Source organism: Bufo bufo, chromosome 3 (assembly GCF_905171765.1).
Source record: "Bufo bufo chromosome 3, aBufBuf1.1, whole genome shotgun sequence".
Classification (NCBI taxonomy): domain Eukaryota; kingdom Metazoa; phylum Chordata; class Amphibia; order Anura; family Bufonidae; genus Bufo; species Bufo bufo.
Window position 1 is genome coordinate 441,514,791 of NC_053391.1, and position 12,148 is coordinate 441,526,938.

The window sequence follows — 12,148 nt, forward strand, 5'->3', positions numbered from 1 at the left end:
TATAAACCTATACACAGGGTAGTATGGATAAAACTCACTGTAATGTCACTGCACATTCATTTACTCCCAGCAAATTAGTCATTTAGGGGAATTAAGGGATCTTCACACAGAGATAAGTATGTTTTTGAAATGGTAAGCACAGGGGGAAATCTTTACTGAATATGTAGAAGGGCTACTAGGGCTACGCTTCTACAGTAGTCCACCAGGATACCAGCACACTGTTAAAGCTACATTCACTAAAGATAAAAAAACGGTCATGTGAACGACATATTTTTATCGGCTGTCACACGGACATTTTATCAACCATTGCAATCTATGGCGCTATTCACAATTTTTTTTATTTTTTTTAATGGCCAGCGGTCATCAAAAAATAGGACATGTCCTATTTTTGGCCATTTTCATGGCTAGACGGACCCAATTGAAATAAATGGGACCGGTTTTAACTGCCGCTGAGACTGGAGTGCACCGATTTAACGGCTGTTAAAAACTGGTACACTAGTGAAAAATGGCGTTTCAGGGATTAAAAATAATAAAAAATATATATATACTCACCTCATCCACTTGCACATGCCGGGACACTTGCACACTTGCTCCTCACAGGATGCAAAAGGAGTTGACACTCCCAGCGGGGTTTTATTATCTTGCTAGGAGCATCAGGTCTTTTTGCCTTCAGTGAAGAGTGAGTGTCCCCGTGCATGCAAATGGTTGAGGTATTTTTATTTTTCGGCATTAAAAAAATGCTGCACAATATTTAATACTGGGTACCACTCTGGGAGACACTATGGGAGACATTTTTACTGCTGGGGCCACTATGGGAGACATTATTAATGCTGGGGGACATTAGATTGTAATAGATTGTAAGCTCTTGCGAGCAGAGCCCTCCTTCCTCTTGTTTTAATTGTTGACTTGTTTGTTGCTATGTTATTTTTGACTTTATTTGTACATGAACCCCCTGATTGTAAAGCGCTGTGGAATATGTTTATATTCGCTATATAAATGAAGATTGAAAAATTACCATGAAAAACTGATAGTGTATGCTTTTCATGGCCATTTCTTTTCACTGTTGTGTGAATGTAGCCTAAAAGATTCACCAGTGAACCATGAGCTATCTGATCCTAGTGGGCAGGCTTGGTGATTGTACAAATGCTCATATCTGTACAGTGCTTCCATGTGATATAAGACCGAAATTCCAATGGCCAACCATTTTTATTACAATTCATCAAATATAAGAACTGTGCTATGTTTCTGTATAATTTGCTACATTCTGGTTATTACATTTTGTAGGCATGAAATCTTTCAAGCAATAGGTTTACCTACAATGGGAATCCCTGTACACATGGCCAAGAAAAACGGCTGCAGGATATGTGTTTGCATCTAGATGTCATGTTGATTACTGCCAGCATTCATTAGAAATGGCCTGAAGTAACCTCTCATGAAAAAAGGTCACTGCTCAAAAGATTATTCAGTTCTGCACCCTCCCTTCATACCAACCTACTTTATAGAGTTTTACTGGCATGGGAAGGTTAATGGACATTCTCTTCTCATGATCTTCTAGGTAAGGAATAACGGATTTCATCACCAACAAGATGGGACTTCTTTCCTTTGTACGACAACGCCTTGGACTATCGTGTCTGTTCTTGGTACTTTTTATCATGGTACTTGTATGCCCAGGTGAGTATTGAAGCTTCTTAATATGCCGCAGGATTCACCAAGGGACCCTGGTTTAGGACAGTTAGTTCAATTTCTGCGATAGCTGGTTGTGGCACCCTCTATGCCTAAGGTTTATACGGTACTTCTATGTAAAGTCATGATGCCATTACAGTGTGAATATGAGCATATAATACACAAAGAGGACCAGCCACATATTTTGAAGTGCATAAACGAATGACTTATTCATATACTAGAACACATACTATATTCAAATTTTCTAGACAAAACAAATTCTAAGTTTTTATTTATAGGGAATGTGTCATCAGAAAAGGACCTGCTGTTTAAATAATTTTTTAATGTTCACACTAGCGGCAGCCTTCTCCGGCAGGCTATTCCAACAGGTGAACAGCCTGCCGGATCCCTGCTGCTGCTAGTGCATGAGTGCCGCCGGAGTTCCAGCGGCAGCACGACAAACATGCAGAGAGGTGGCCGGAATAAAACTACATCATGGGGCCGAAGTGGACCTCCGGCGGCACTTGTCGCACTAGCGGTAGCACGGCTCCGGCAGGCTGTTCACCTGCCGGAGAAGGCTGGCGCTAGTGTGTAAGTAGCCTAACATATTTTAAAAAAAATTTTGATGATGTTTTTTATTTTCCATGTATTCCATATATTTAAACAAAAAAGATAAAATCCCGCAATTTTTATACTGGCCACTGTGTCTAATAATTAGCACTACTTCTTGGTTTATATAGATCACCTGCCTGTAATGATATCACCTCTGTGTATAGATAAGACAGGATTCTCCATTCACAATAGGCGATTGTAAGAGCTCATCTATTCTTTCTTTGTACAATGACCTCTGCACAGGTCACAGAGCATGTCTAGAAATCTCTCCCATGGAAGTCAATGAGGTGCCCTCCTGACCATTGTGTCTATGGCCCATGGGACTGCAATAAAGCAATTTTCTTAATGCTGTGTAAATACTGTTAAGAACTGCTCAGGCAAGATGGCCGCCCCCATTATCATGTTCAGAAAATAGAGGAAACCAATCAAACCATCATCTCATACCGAAAAAAATGAGCCCCTACATAAGACAGTCTCCCAAAAATTTTTAAAAACGATGGTTTGCAGAATATTGAGACACTAAAAAATTATGTATAACTGAAACAAACAATATAGTCATACTTGGTATTGTCACGTCCGTAACAACCTGCTCTATAAAAATACCACATGATCTAACCTGTCAGATGAACACTGCAAATAACAAAAAATAAAATCGGTGCCAAAACATCTATTTTTTGTTACCTTGCCTCAAAAGTGTAATATAGAGCAACCAAAAATCATATTTACCCTAAAATAGTATCAACAAAACTGCCACCTTATCCCGTAGTTTCCAAAATGGGGTCTTTTTTTGGAGTTTCTACTCTAGGGGTGCATCAGGGGGTCTTCAAATGTGACATGGCAACTTAAAATTATCCCAGTGAAATCTGCCTTCCAAAAACCATATGGCGTTTCTTTCCTTCTGCGCCTTGCCGTGTGCCCGTACAGCAGTTTACGACCACGTATGGGGTGTTTCTGTAAACCACAGAATCAGGGAAATAAATATTGAGTTTTGTTTGGCTGTTAACCCTTGCTTTGTTAGCAGAAAAAAATGGATTAAAATGGAAAATCTGCAAAAAAAATTAAATTCTTAAATTTTATCTCCATTTTCCATTAATTCTTGTGGAACACCTAAAGGGTTAAGAGACTTTGTAAAATCGGTTTTGAATACCTTGAGGGTGTAGTTTATAAAATGGGGCCATTTATGGGTTGTTTCTATTATGTAAGGCCTCATGCACACGGCCGTGTTCCGCGGCCGAGAGCCGTCTGTGGTATGCCGGGCTAGATTCCTGTTCAGAGCAGGAACACACGGCGTCATTGGTTGTTATGACGCCGTGCGCCTCATGCCGCCGCTGCAGTACAGTAATACACTCATATAGTGTATTACTGTAGTGCAGCGGCGGCATGAAGCGCACGGCATCATAGCAACCAGTGACGCAGTGCGCTCCTGCTCTGAACAGGAATCCAGCCCGGCATACCACGGCCCGCTCTCGGCCGTGGAACACGGCCGTGTGCATGAGGCCTAAGCCTCACAAAGTGACTTCGGACCTGAACTGGTCCTTAAAAAGTGGGTTTTGGAAATCTCAGAAAGTAAAAGCGTTTTAAAGTTATAACCACATAAAATGATACGTCGGATTTGCAGAAAAAATGGCCTAGGCAGGAAGGTGAAAATTGGCCCGGGGTAGAAAGGGTTAATATGGTGATGCAAAGTTGGTGGCTTTGTTTGCATTGTATTATTGCTATACATTATCAGTGTAATATTCAGAACTATGACTTTTTATTCATAGTACACTGTAGAAATCTATGTTGAGGACAACAAGAGAGATGAGTCAAAATTAAATTCAGGTCAAATCCATATTTCTAGCTCTCCAGGTCAGTCAAATATATCAGACATAGCTGTGCTATACTGAGCATCCTAGAAATCCTCACTGATGAAAGATGCCTCCGCTAGGTACTACCTTTAGGCCCCTTTCACACGGGCGAGAATTCCACGCGGGTGCAATCACTTGCATGAAAATCGCAGCATGCTCTATATTGTGCGTTTTTCACGCAACACAGGCCCCATAGAAGTGAATGGGGCTGCGTGAAAATTGCAAGCATCCGCAAGCAAGTGCGGATGCGGTGCAATTTTCACGCATGGTTGCTAGGAGACGATCAGGATGGGGACCCGATCTTTATTATTTTCCCTTATAACATGGTTATAAGGGGAAGAAATTTCATTCTTAATACAGAATGCTTAGTAAAATAGTGATGGAGGGGTTAAAAAAATAAAGAAACAATTAATAAACTCACCTTAATCCACTTGAACGCTCAGCCTGGCATGTCTTCTCTCTTTTTTGATGAAAAGGACCTGTGGTGACGTTACTGCGCTCATCCCATTGTCCATCACCATGGTGATGGACCATGTAATGGACCATGGGATGAGCGCAGTAACGTCATCAAAGGTCCTTTAGCCAAGTCCTGAAGAAAGTAGAATGGGGTGAGTTAAATTTGTTTATTATTTTTAACCCATTTTACTAAGCATTCTGTATTAAGAATGCTATTATTTTCCCTTATAACCATGTTATAAGGGAAAATAATAAAATCTACAGAACACCTAACCCAAACCCGAACTTCTGTGAAGAAGTCCGGGTTTGGGTTTGGGTACCAAACATGCCGATTTTTCTCACGCGCGTGCAAAACTCATTAAAACACTTTGCACTCACGCGGAAAAATCGTGCATTTTCCAGCAACGCACCTGCATCTTGTCCGGCCCTCACACGCGACGCCCGTGTGAAAGAGGCCTTATACTTAAGAAATGCTTTCCACCCCAAGTGTATGATTTGTGGACCTTTGTTGTTTTCATTGCTTACCGTCTAAGCTTCTGCTAGAGCTGCCAGCAATATATAGTTCTCTGTGTTGTATAGTGTTGTCTATGTATATTTTGCATTTTGTGAGCAAACTAAGATTACCTCAATTACTACAAAAGAGCAATAAATGTCATAAGAGATGATGATTGTGGCTTAAGCAAAGTATAAAAAAATGATCTAACAGAACTGAATTACACATATGGTTACTCACTTCTGCCAGGCACACAAAGATAGCCACTTATATAGCAAATAATATGCAGATACTACACTGCTCAAAGAAATAAAGGGAACACAAAAATAACACATCCTAGATCTGAGTTAATTAAATATTCTTCTGAAATTCTTTGTTCTTTACATAGTTGAATGTACTGACAACAAAATCACACGAAAATAAAAAAATGGAAATCAAATTTTTCAACCCATGGAGGTCTGGATTTGGAGTCACATTCAAAATTAAAGTGGAAAAACACACTACAGGCTGATCCAACTTTGATGTAATGTCCTTAAAACAAGTCAAAATGAGGCTCAGTAGTGTGTGTGGCCTCCACGTGCCTGTATGACCTCCCTACAACGCCTGTGCATGCTCCTGATGAGGTGGCGGATGGTCTCCTGAGGGATCTCCTCCCAGACCTGGATTAAAGCATCTGCCAACTCCTGGACAGTCTGTGGTGCAACGTGACGTTGGTGGATAGAGCGAGACATGATGTCCCAGATGTGCTCAAATGGATTCAGGTCTGGGGAAAGGGCGGGCCAGTCCATAGCATCAATGCCTTCGTCTTGCAGGAACTGCTGACACACTCCAGCCACATGAGGTCTAGCATTGTCTTGCATTAGGAGGAACCCTGGATTCAGGTCTGGGGAACGGGCGGGCCAGTCCATAGCATCAATGCCTTCGTCTTGCAGGAACTGCTGACGCACTCCAGCCACATGAGGTCTAGCATTGTCTTGCATTAGGAGGAACCCAGGGCCAACCGCACCAGCATATGGTCTCACAAGGGGTCTGAGGATCTCATCTCGGTACCTAATGGCAGTCAGGCTACCTCTGGCAAGCACATGGAGGGATGTGCGGCCCTCCAAAGAAATGCCACCCCACACCATTACTGACCCAATGCCAAACCGGTCATGCTGGAGGATGTTGCAGGCAGCAGAACGTTCTCCACGGCGTCTCCAGACTCTGTCACGTCTGTCACATGTGCTCAGTGTGAACCTGCTTTCATCTGTGAAGAGCACAGGGCGCCAGTGGCGAATTTGCCAATCTTGGTGTTCTCTGGCAAATGCCAAACGTCCTGCACGGTGTTGGGCTGTAAGCACAACCCCACCTGTGGACGTCTGGCCCTCATATCACCCTGATGGAGTCTGTTTCTGACCGTTTGAGCAGACACATGCACATTTGTGGCCTGCTGGAGGTCATTTTGAAGGGCTCTGGCAGTGCTCCTCCTGTTCCTCCTTGCACAAAGGCGGAGGTAGCGGTCCTGCTGCTGGGTTGTTGCCCTCCTACGGCCTCCTCCACGTCTCCTGATGTACTGGCCTGTCTCCTGGTAGCGCCTCCATGCTCTGGACACTACGCTGACAGACACAGCAAACCTTCTTGCCAGAGCTCGCATTGATGTGCCATCCTAGATAAGCTGCACTACCTGAGCCACTTGTGTGGGTTGTAGACTCCGTCTCATGCTACCACTAGAGTGAAAGCACCACCAGCATTCAAAAGTGACCAAAACATCAGCCATGAAGCATTGGAACTTAGAAGTGGTCTGTGGTCACCACCTGCAGAACCACTCCTTTATTGGGGATGTCTTGCTAATTGCCTATAATTTCCACCTGTTTTCTATCCCATTTGCACAACAGCATGTGAAATTGATTGTCACTCAGTGTTGCTTCCTAAGTGGACAGTTTGATTTCACAGAAGTTTGATTGACTTGGAGTTACATTGTGTTGTTTAAGTGTTCCCTTTATTTTTTTGAGCAGTGTAATATAGACTTATAGGGTTTGTTGGTAAAACTGGATTTACAGAAAAGTGCAGTTCCAAATGAGGGCAACCGCACTAATAATTTTAATTAATTTATTGATGTGTCAGTACACATACAGTATATCTGGTTGTTTTATTGCAAGGATACGCCAGTAATTGTGTAATTAAACTCTGTTTCTTGTCAGAGACCCCTCCCTCGTGGTTTGGTATCTACATAAGAAAAATGATAGAGGAATACATCATCCAAAGTGCTATTTCTGCATATGTTAAACATTTAACAGGAATGACTAGCGTCTTTAATTTTTTGCAAAAGATCATACAATGGATGTGGATAGATGGACGCATCTCTTTAAAGCTATGTTTTTATTTATTTATCATCTGGCACCTTTTTAAGTGGATGGGTGAGGGGTGGAGAATGTAAACCCTGTATCCACCAAGAATACTATGAATGGAATCAATCATTTGATTTCTAAATGGACCAGGAATCGGAGGTAGACTCTCAGACCTTCCTAATGACATCATGTTTTTAATCTTTGTCTATAGCATCTGTACCACCACCAAGAGGAATATACAAACTGAACACAATACTCACAGTTCAAAGAGCTTTGGAGCAGCGAACAGCCCAGGTTTACAAAATCCCAAAGACTCAAACAGAGAAGCCACTTGAGCTGAATGTCCCCACATAACACCAGTTGTTCTTACATGTTCAATGCCTTTTGAAAGTCTTCAGACCCTTTTTCTTTTTTCAAATTTTTTGATTAACAAAAAAATGAAGTTTTCCCCATCAATCTGCACTTAGTACCCTGTAATGACAAAGTGAAAACAGAATGTTAGAAATCTTTGCTAATATATTAAAAAAGAAAAAAGAAAATATTGCATTGACATAAGTATTCAGACTAGTGTTGGGCGAGCATGCTCGGCCGAACACTAATTTTACTCGGCACATCGCGGTGTTTGGCCGAATACCGCGTGTGCTTGAGCGCGATGCTCGAGTCTCCTTCCCGCACGTTTGTTGGCTGCTACGCCATTCACTGTCATCAGGTGCTGGAACAGGTCATCAGGTGCTATATAGCACCCGATGACACGTGTTCGGCTCAGTCTTAGGCTACATGCACACGACCGTATGTGTTTCGCGATCTGCAAATTGCGGATCCGCAAAAAAAAGGATGACGTTCCGTATGGCATCCGTTTTTTTTGCGGATCCGTTTTTTTTTTGTGGATCTATTGAAATAATGCTTATCCTTGTCCGCAAACTAGAAAAAAATTGGACACTATTTTTTTTGCCGAGCAACGTTCCGGACATACTGATGCGGACAGCACACGGTGTGCTGTCCACGTTTTTTGGGGACCCATTGAAATGAATGGGTCCGCATCCTATCCGCAAAAAAAAGGATCGGACACGGAAACAAAATACGGTCGTGTGCATGAGGCCTTAGTCAGGGGAGCTGGAGAGCAGAAGGGAGAGATAGTGTAGGGAGTGAAATAGGAATATTTTAGCTTTTATACTTGTTATAGACCCAAAAGTCCTTTTAAGGACTATTGTTGTGTGTGGCAGCAAAATATATTTTTAGCGCAACCTGCTCTAAATTGCTAAAACTTGTTAGAGACCCAAAAGTCCTTTTAAGGACTATAGTTGTATCTTGCAGCAATATATATTTTTAGCGCAACCTGCGCTAAATAGCTTGCAATTGTTTGGCCGCTGCAGAGAGCGACATTATCTGCGCTACATCTCCTGTCTAACGTGTGTGCAACCTAAAAATATATATGACAACCAGTGTACTTTTTCCGTAGAAGTTGTCCGCTGTGAGCATCCACAGTGAGAAGAAGATGATGGTGGGGAATGGCAATTAGTGTTTCACGAGGTGGATGATGATGAGACATAGTTTCCAATAAGTCAACCGCAATCAGTGTCTCAAGAGGTTCATGATAAGGATGAGACACAGTTGTCAATAATTGAGGTTGTTGTTAGGTCAACAAATCAGGAGGATTACCAGAGTGAGGAAGTGGAAGAGGAGGTTCTGGACGATGAAGTCACTGACCCAACCTGGGAAGGTGGCAAGCCGAGCGAGGACAGAAGTACAGAGAGGGAGGGATCCGCAGCACCGCAACAGGCTGGAAGAGGCAGTGGGGTGGCAAAAGGGAGAAGGCCCAAACAGGCCCGCAACTGTTCCCCGGAGCACCCCCTTATGGCAATCTCTCTTGCCAAGGGGTAGATGTTCTGCAGTCTGGCTCTTTTTTGAGGAAAGTGCGGAAGATAAAAGAATTGTCATTTTCAACCTGTGCCGTACCAAAAATGAGCAGGGGCGTGAACACTAGCAACCTCACCACCACCAGCATGATCTGCCACATAGCATCAAAGCACCCTAATAGGTGGGCCAAACGCCTGGCTTCACAGCCAGTGTCCGTGGATCACACCACTGCCTCCTCTTCCCCCGTGTTATGTGCTGGCCAATCCCCTGTCCAAGACGCAGGCCTGGATGCCTCCCGCCATGCACCTGGACATTCGCAAGCACCATCAGCTAGCACATCCACTTCTGTGTCCCAGCGCAGCGTACAGATGTCTATACCCCAGGCCTTTGAACGAAATCGTAAATACCCAGCCACCCATCCACAGGCCATATAGCACTAAATGCGCACCTTTCCAAATTGCTGGCCCTGAAAATGTTGCCATTTAGATTTGTGGACACTAAGGCTTTCCGCAGGTATTCCGCCAAGGATTGTGGGCCCTACTTCCATCAGGGTTTCTGCCACCTACGTTAGTGACTGCAACCCCCACTTCTCTTTTTCCGCCTCCTCCTCCAGGAGGAGGAGACGGTTGCCTCCGCTACAGAGGGTAGTACCCATGGAAGTTTAATTCCATCTGTTCAGTGTGGATGGGTAAAGGAGGAGTAAGATGATGAGGAGATTAACAGTCATCTTCCTGATGAGGACAGCAAAGTCTTGTCTGTTGAGACTCTGGCACACATGGCTGACTTTATGTTAGGCTGCCTTTCCCGTGACCCTCGCGTTGTACGCATTTTGGCCAACACCGATTACTGGTTGTTTACCCTTCTCAACCCCCGCTACATAAAGAACTTCTCATCTCTCATTTCTGTGGTGGAGAGGACGAGCAAAATGGTGCAATACCAGAAGCTCCTTGTGGAAAAATTGCTCCAAAAATTTTCAGCTCACAACGCTGGCAGTAGAGTATGTAGTTCCTTGGCCAACCGAGGAGGGGGGACGAGGGAAACACACAGCAGTTCCAACAGAGGCAGGGCAACACTCTCCAAGGCCTGGGACAGTTTTATGACACCCCGCCAGCACCCTCAACCTAATGTGCTTCCTAGTGTCACAAGAAGGGAAAAATTTGGGAAGATGGTGAAGGAGTACGTAGCAGACCGTGTCAGCTTCCTCAGTGAACCCTGTGTGCTTTACAACTATTGGGTGTCCAAGCTGGACATGTGGCACAAACTGGCGCTCTACGCCTTGGAGGTGCTGGCCTGCCCCGCTGCCAGCGATTTGTCAGAGCGTGTATTTAGTGCTGCTGGGGGCATAATAACTGATAAGCGCATCTGCCTGTCAACTGAAAATGCTGACCGGTTGACTCTTATAAAAATTAACAAGGCCTGGATTGCCCCTGACTTCTCTACTCCACCAGAGGAAAGCGGCTGAACATAAAGGCACTCTAAATGTGGCTTTTATGGTGTATTGAATACACTGTATTCCCATGCACCCCTTCCACCACTAAAAAAGGGTATATGGTTCAATCTGCCATTTCTCATCCTCCTCCTCCATCATATCAACATGCTTATTAGGCTGCCCTCTCTCCTAATGTTTTAGAGGGTCAGCTCAGCAGCTGGCCCTCATCCATAATGTTTTAGAGGGTCACCAGCAGGCCCTCACCCATAATGTTTTTGAGGGTCACCAGCAGGCCCTCAACCATAATGTTTTAGATGGTCAGCTCAGCAGCAGACCCTCGCCCACAAAAAGCGGCATTACAGAAACATTTTTAAAGGAACATACTTAGGTCAATTCTATCATTGAGGCCGAATTCGTCCGCCGCTTGGTTACGGAGGATCCACCTCGCCTCCCGTTGTAGGAGGAGCCGATGTCTATCACCCCCCTGCGGCGGTGATTGTACCACCTCTAATCCTGAAAAAGACAGATAACTAACATCCCCTCCATGTGCCTTTCTAAAATGCTCTATCACCCTGGGGCAGCCTTTGCCAGAGGTTATGGAGTTGACATGTTCTCTTATGCGCTCATATAAGCATCTGATTGTTTTGCCGATATAAAATTGGTCACATTTGCAGCTTAAAAGATAAACCACAAATGTGCTTCTGCAATTAATAAAGCTCCGTACCCTATGGTGTACCCCTGCAAAATCAATTAATTTTTTGCACGAATTGTATTTGCATTGGGAACAATTCCCACATCTAAAGTTCCCTTCTGGTCTACTAATTGTCAACCACTGACTAGAACGCATGGGAGTTAACCTACTCCTTACAAGTTTATCTCTCAATGTACGACTCCTTCTAAAGGAGACTAGTGGTCTTTTCTCAGTTACCTCACTTAGGGTGCTGTCTCTTTTTAGTATGTCCCAGTTCCTGAAAATAGCGGAACGGATCTGATCAGTTATTAGGCTAAACTTAAAAGAGAAGGCAAATCTACCTATGTTTGTATCGCCATGTCCCGACCTAGGCATCTCCACTTCTTTTCTAGGTTTCCTATTCTTTTGCAGTAAATCCCTTTGGGAGAATTTCTTCTCAACCCTTTCCATATCTCTACTGACTTCATTCTCTGGGTACCCTCTTGCTACCAACCGTTGTTTTAACTCTAACGCCTGTCGTCAATATCCCCCTAACTCACTGTTAATCCTGCGTAATCTAATAAATTGTCCAAACGGCAACGATCTCTTGACAGTTCCGGGATGGAAGCTGTCGTGGCGGAGCAAGGAGTTGGTCACTGTGGGCCACAACAACCACATCCAGGAATTCCAACCGTGCCCCCCCCCCCCCAAAATTAAGGGTAAATCTCATCCCCATGTCGTTCATATTTAAGTACCGGACAAACTCTTCACACTGTATCTTAGTTCCAGACCAGA

General features: G+C 43.9%; 1 protein-coding gene across 1 annotated transcript in view; it reads left to right on the forward strand.

Annotated features, from left to right (window-relative positions):
• The window catches only part of ECRG4 (ECRG4 augurin precursor), a 75,248-nt gene that overhangs the window by 24,454 nt on the left and 38,646 nt on the right, over nucleotides 1–12,148 (forward strand). The window contains exon 2 of the mRNA XM_040425053.1: nucleotides 1,556–1,671. Coding sequence (XP_040280987.1) covers nucleotides 1,587–1,671 — 85 coding nt within the window. The 5' untranslated portion in view covers nucleotides 1,556–1,586. The remainder of the gene's footprint in view (nucleotides 1–1,555; nucleotides 1,672–12,148) is intronic.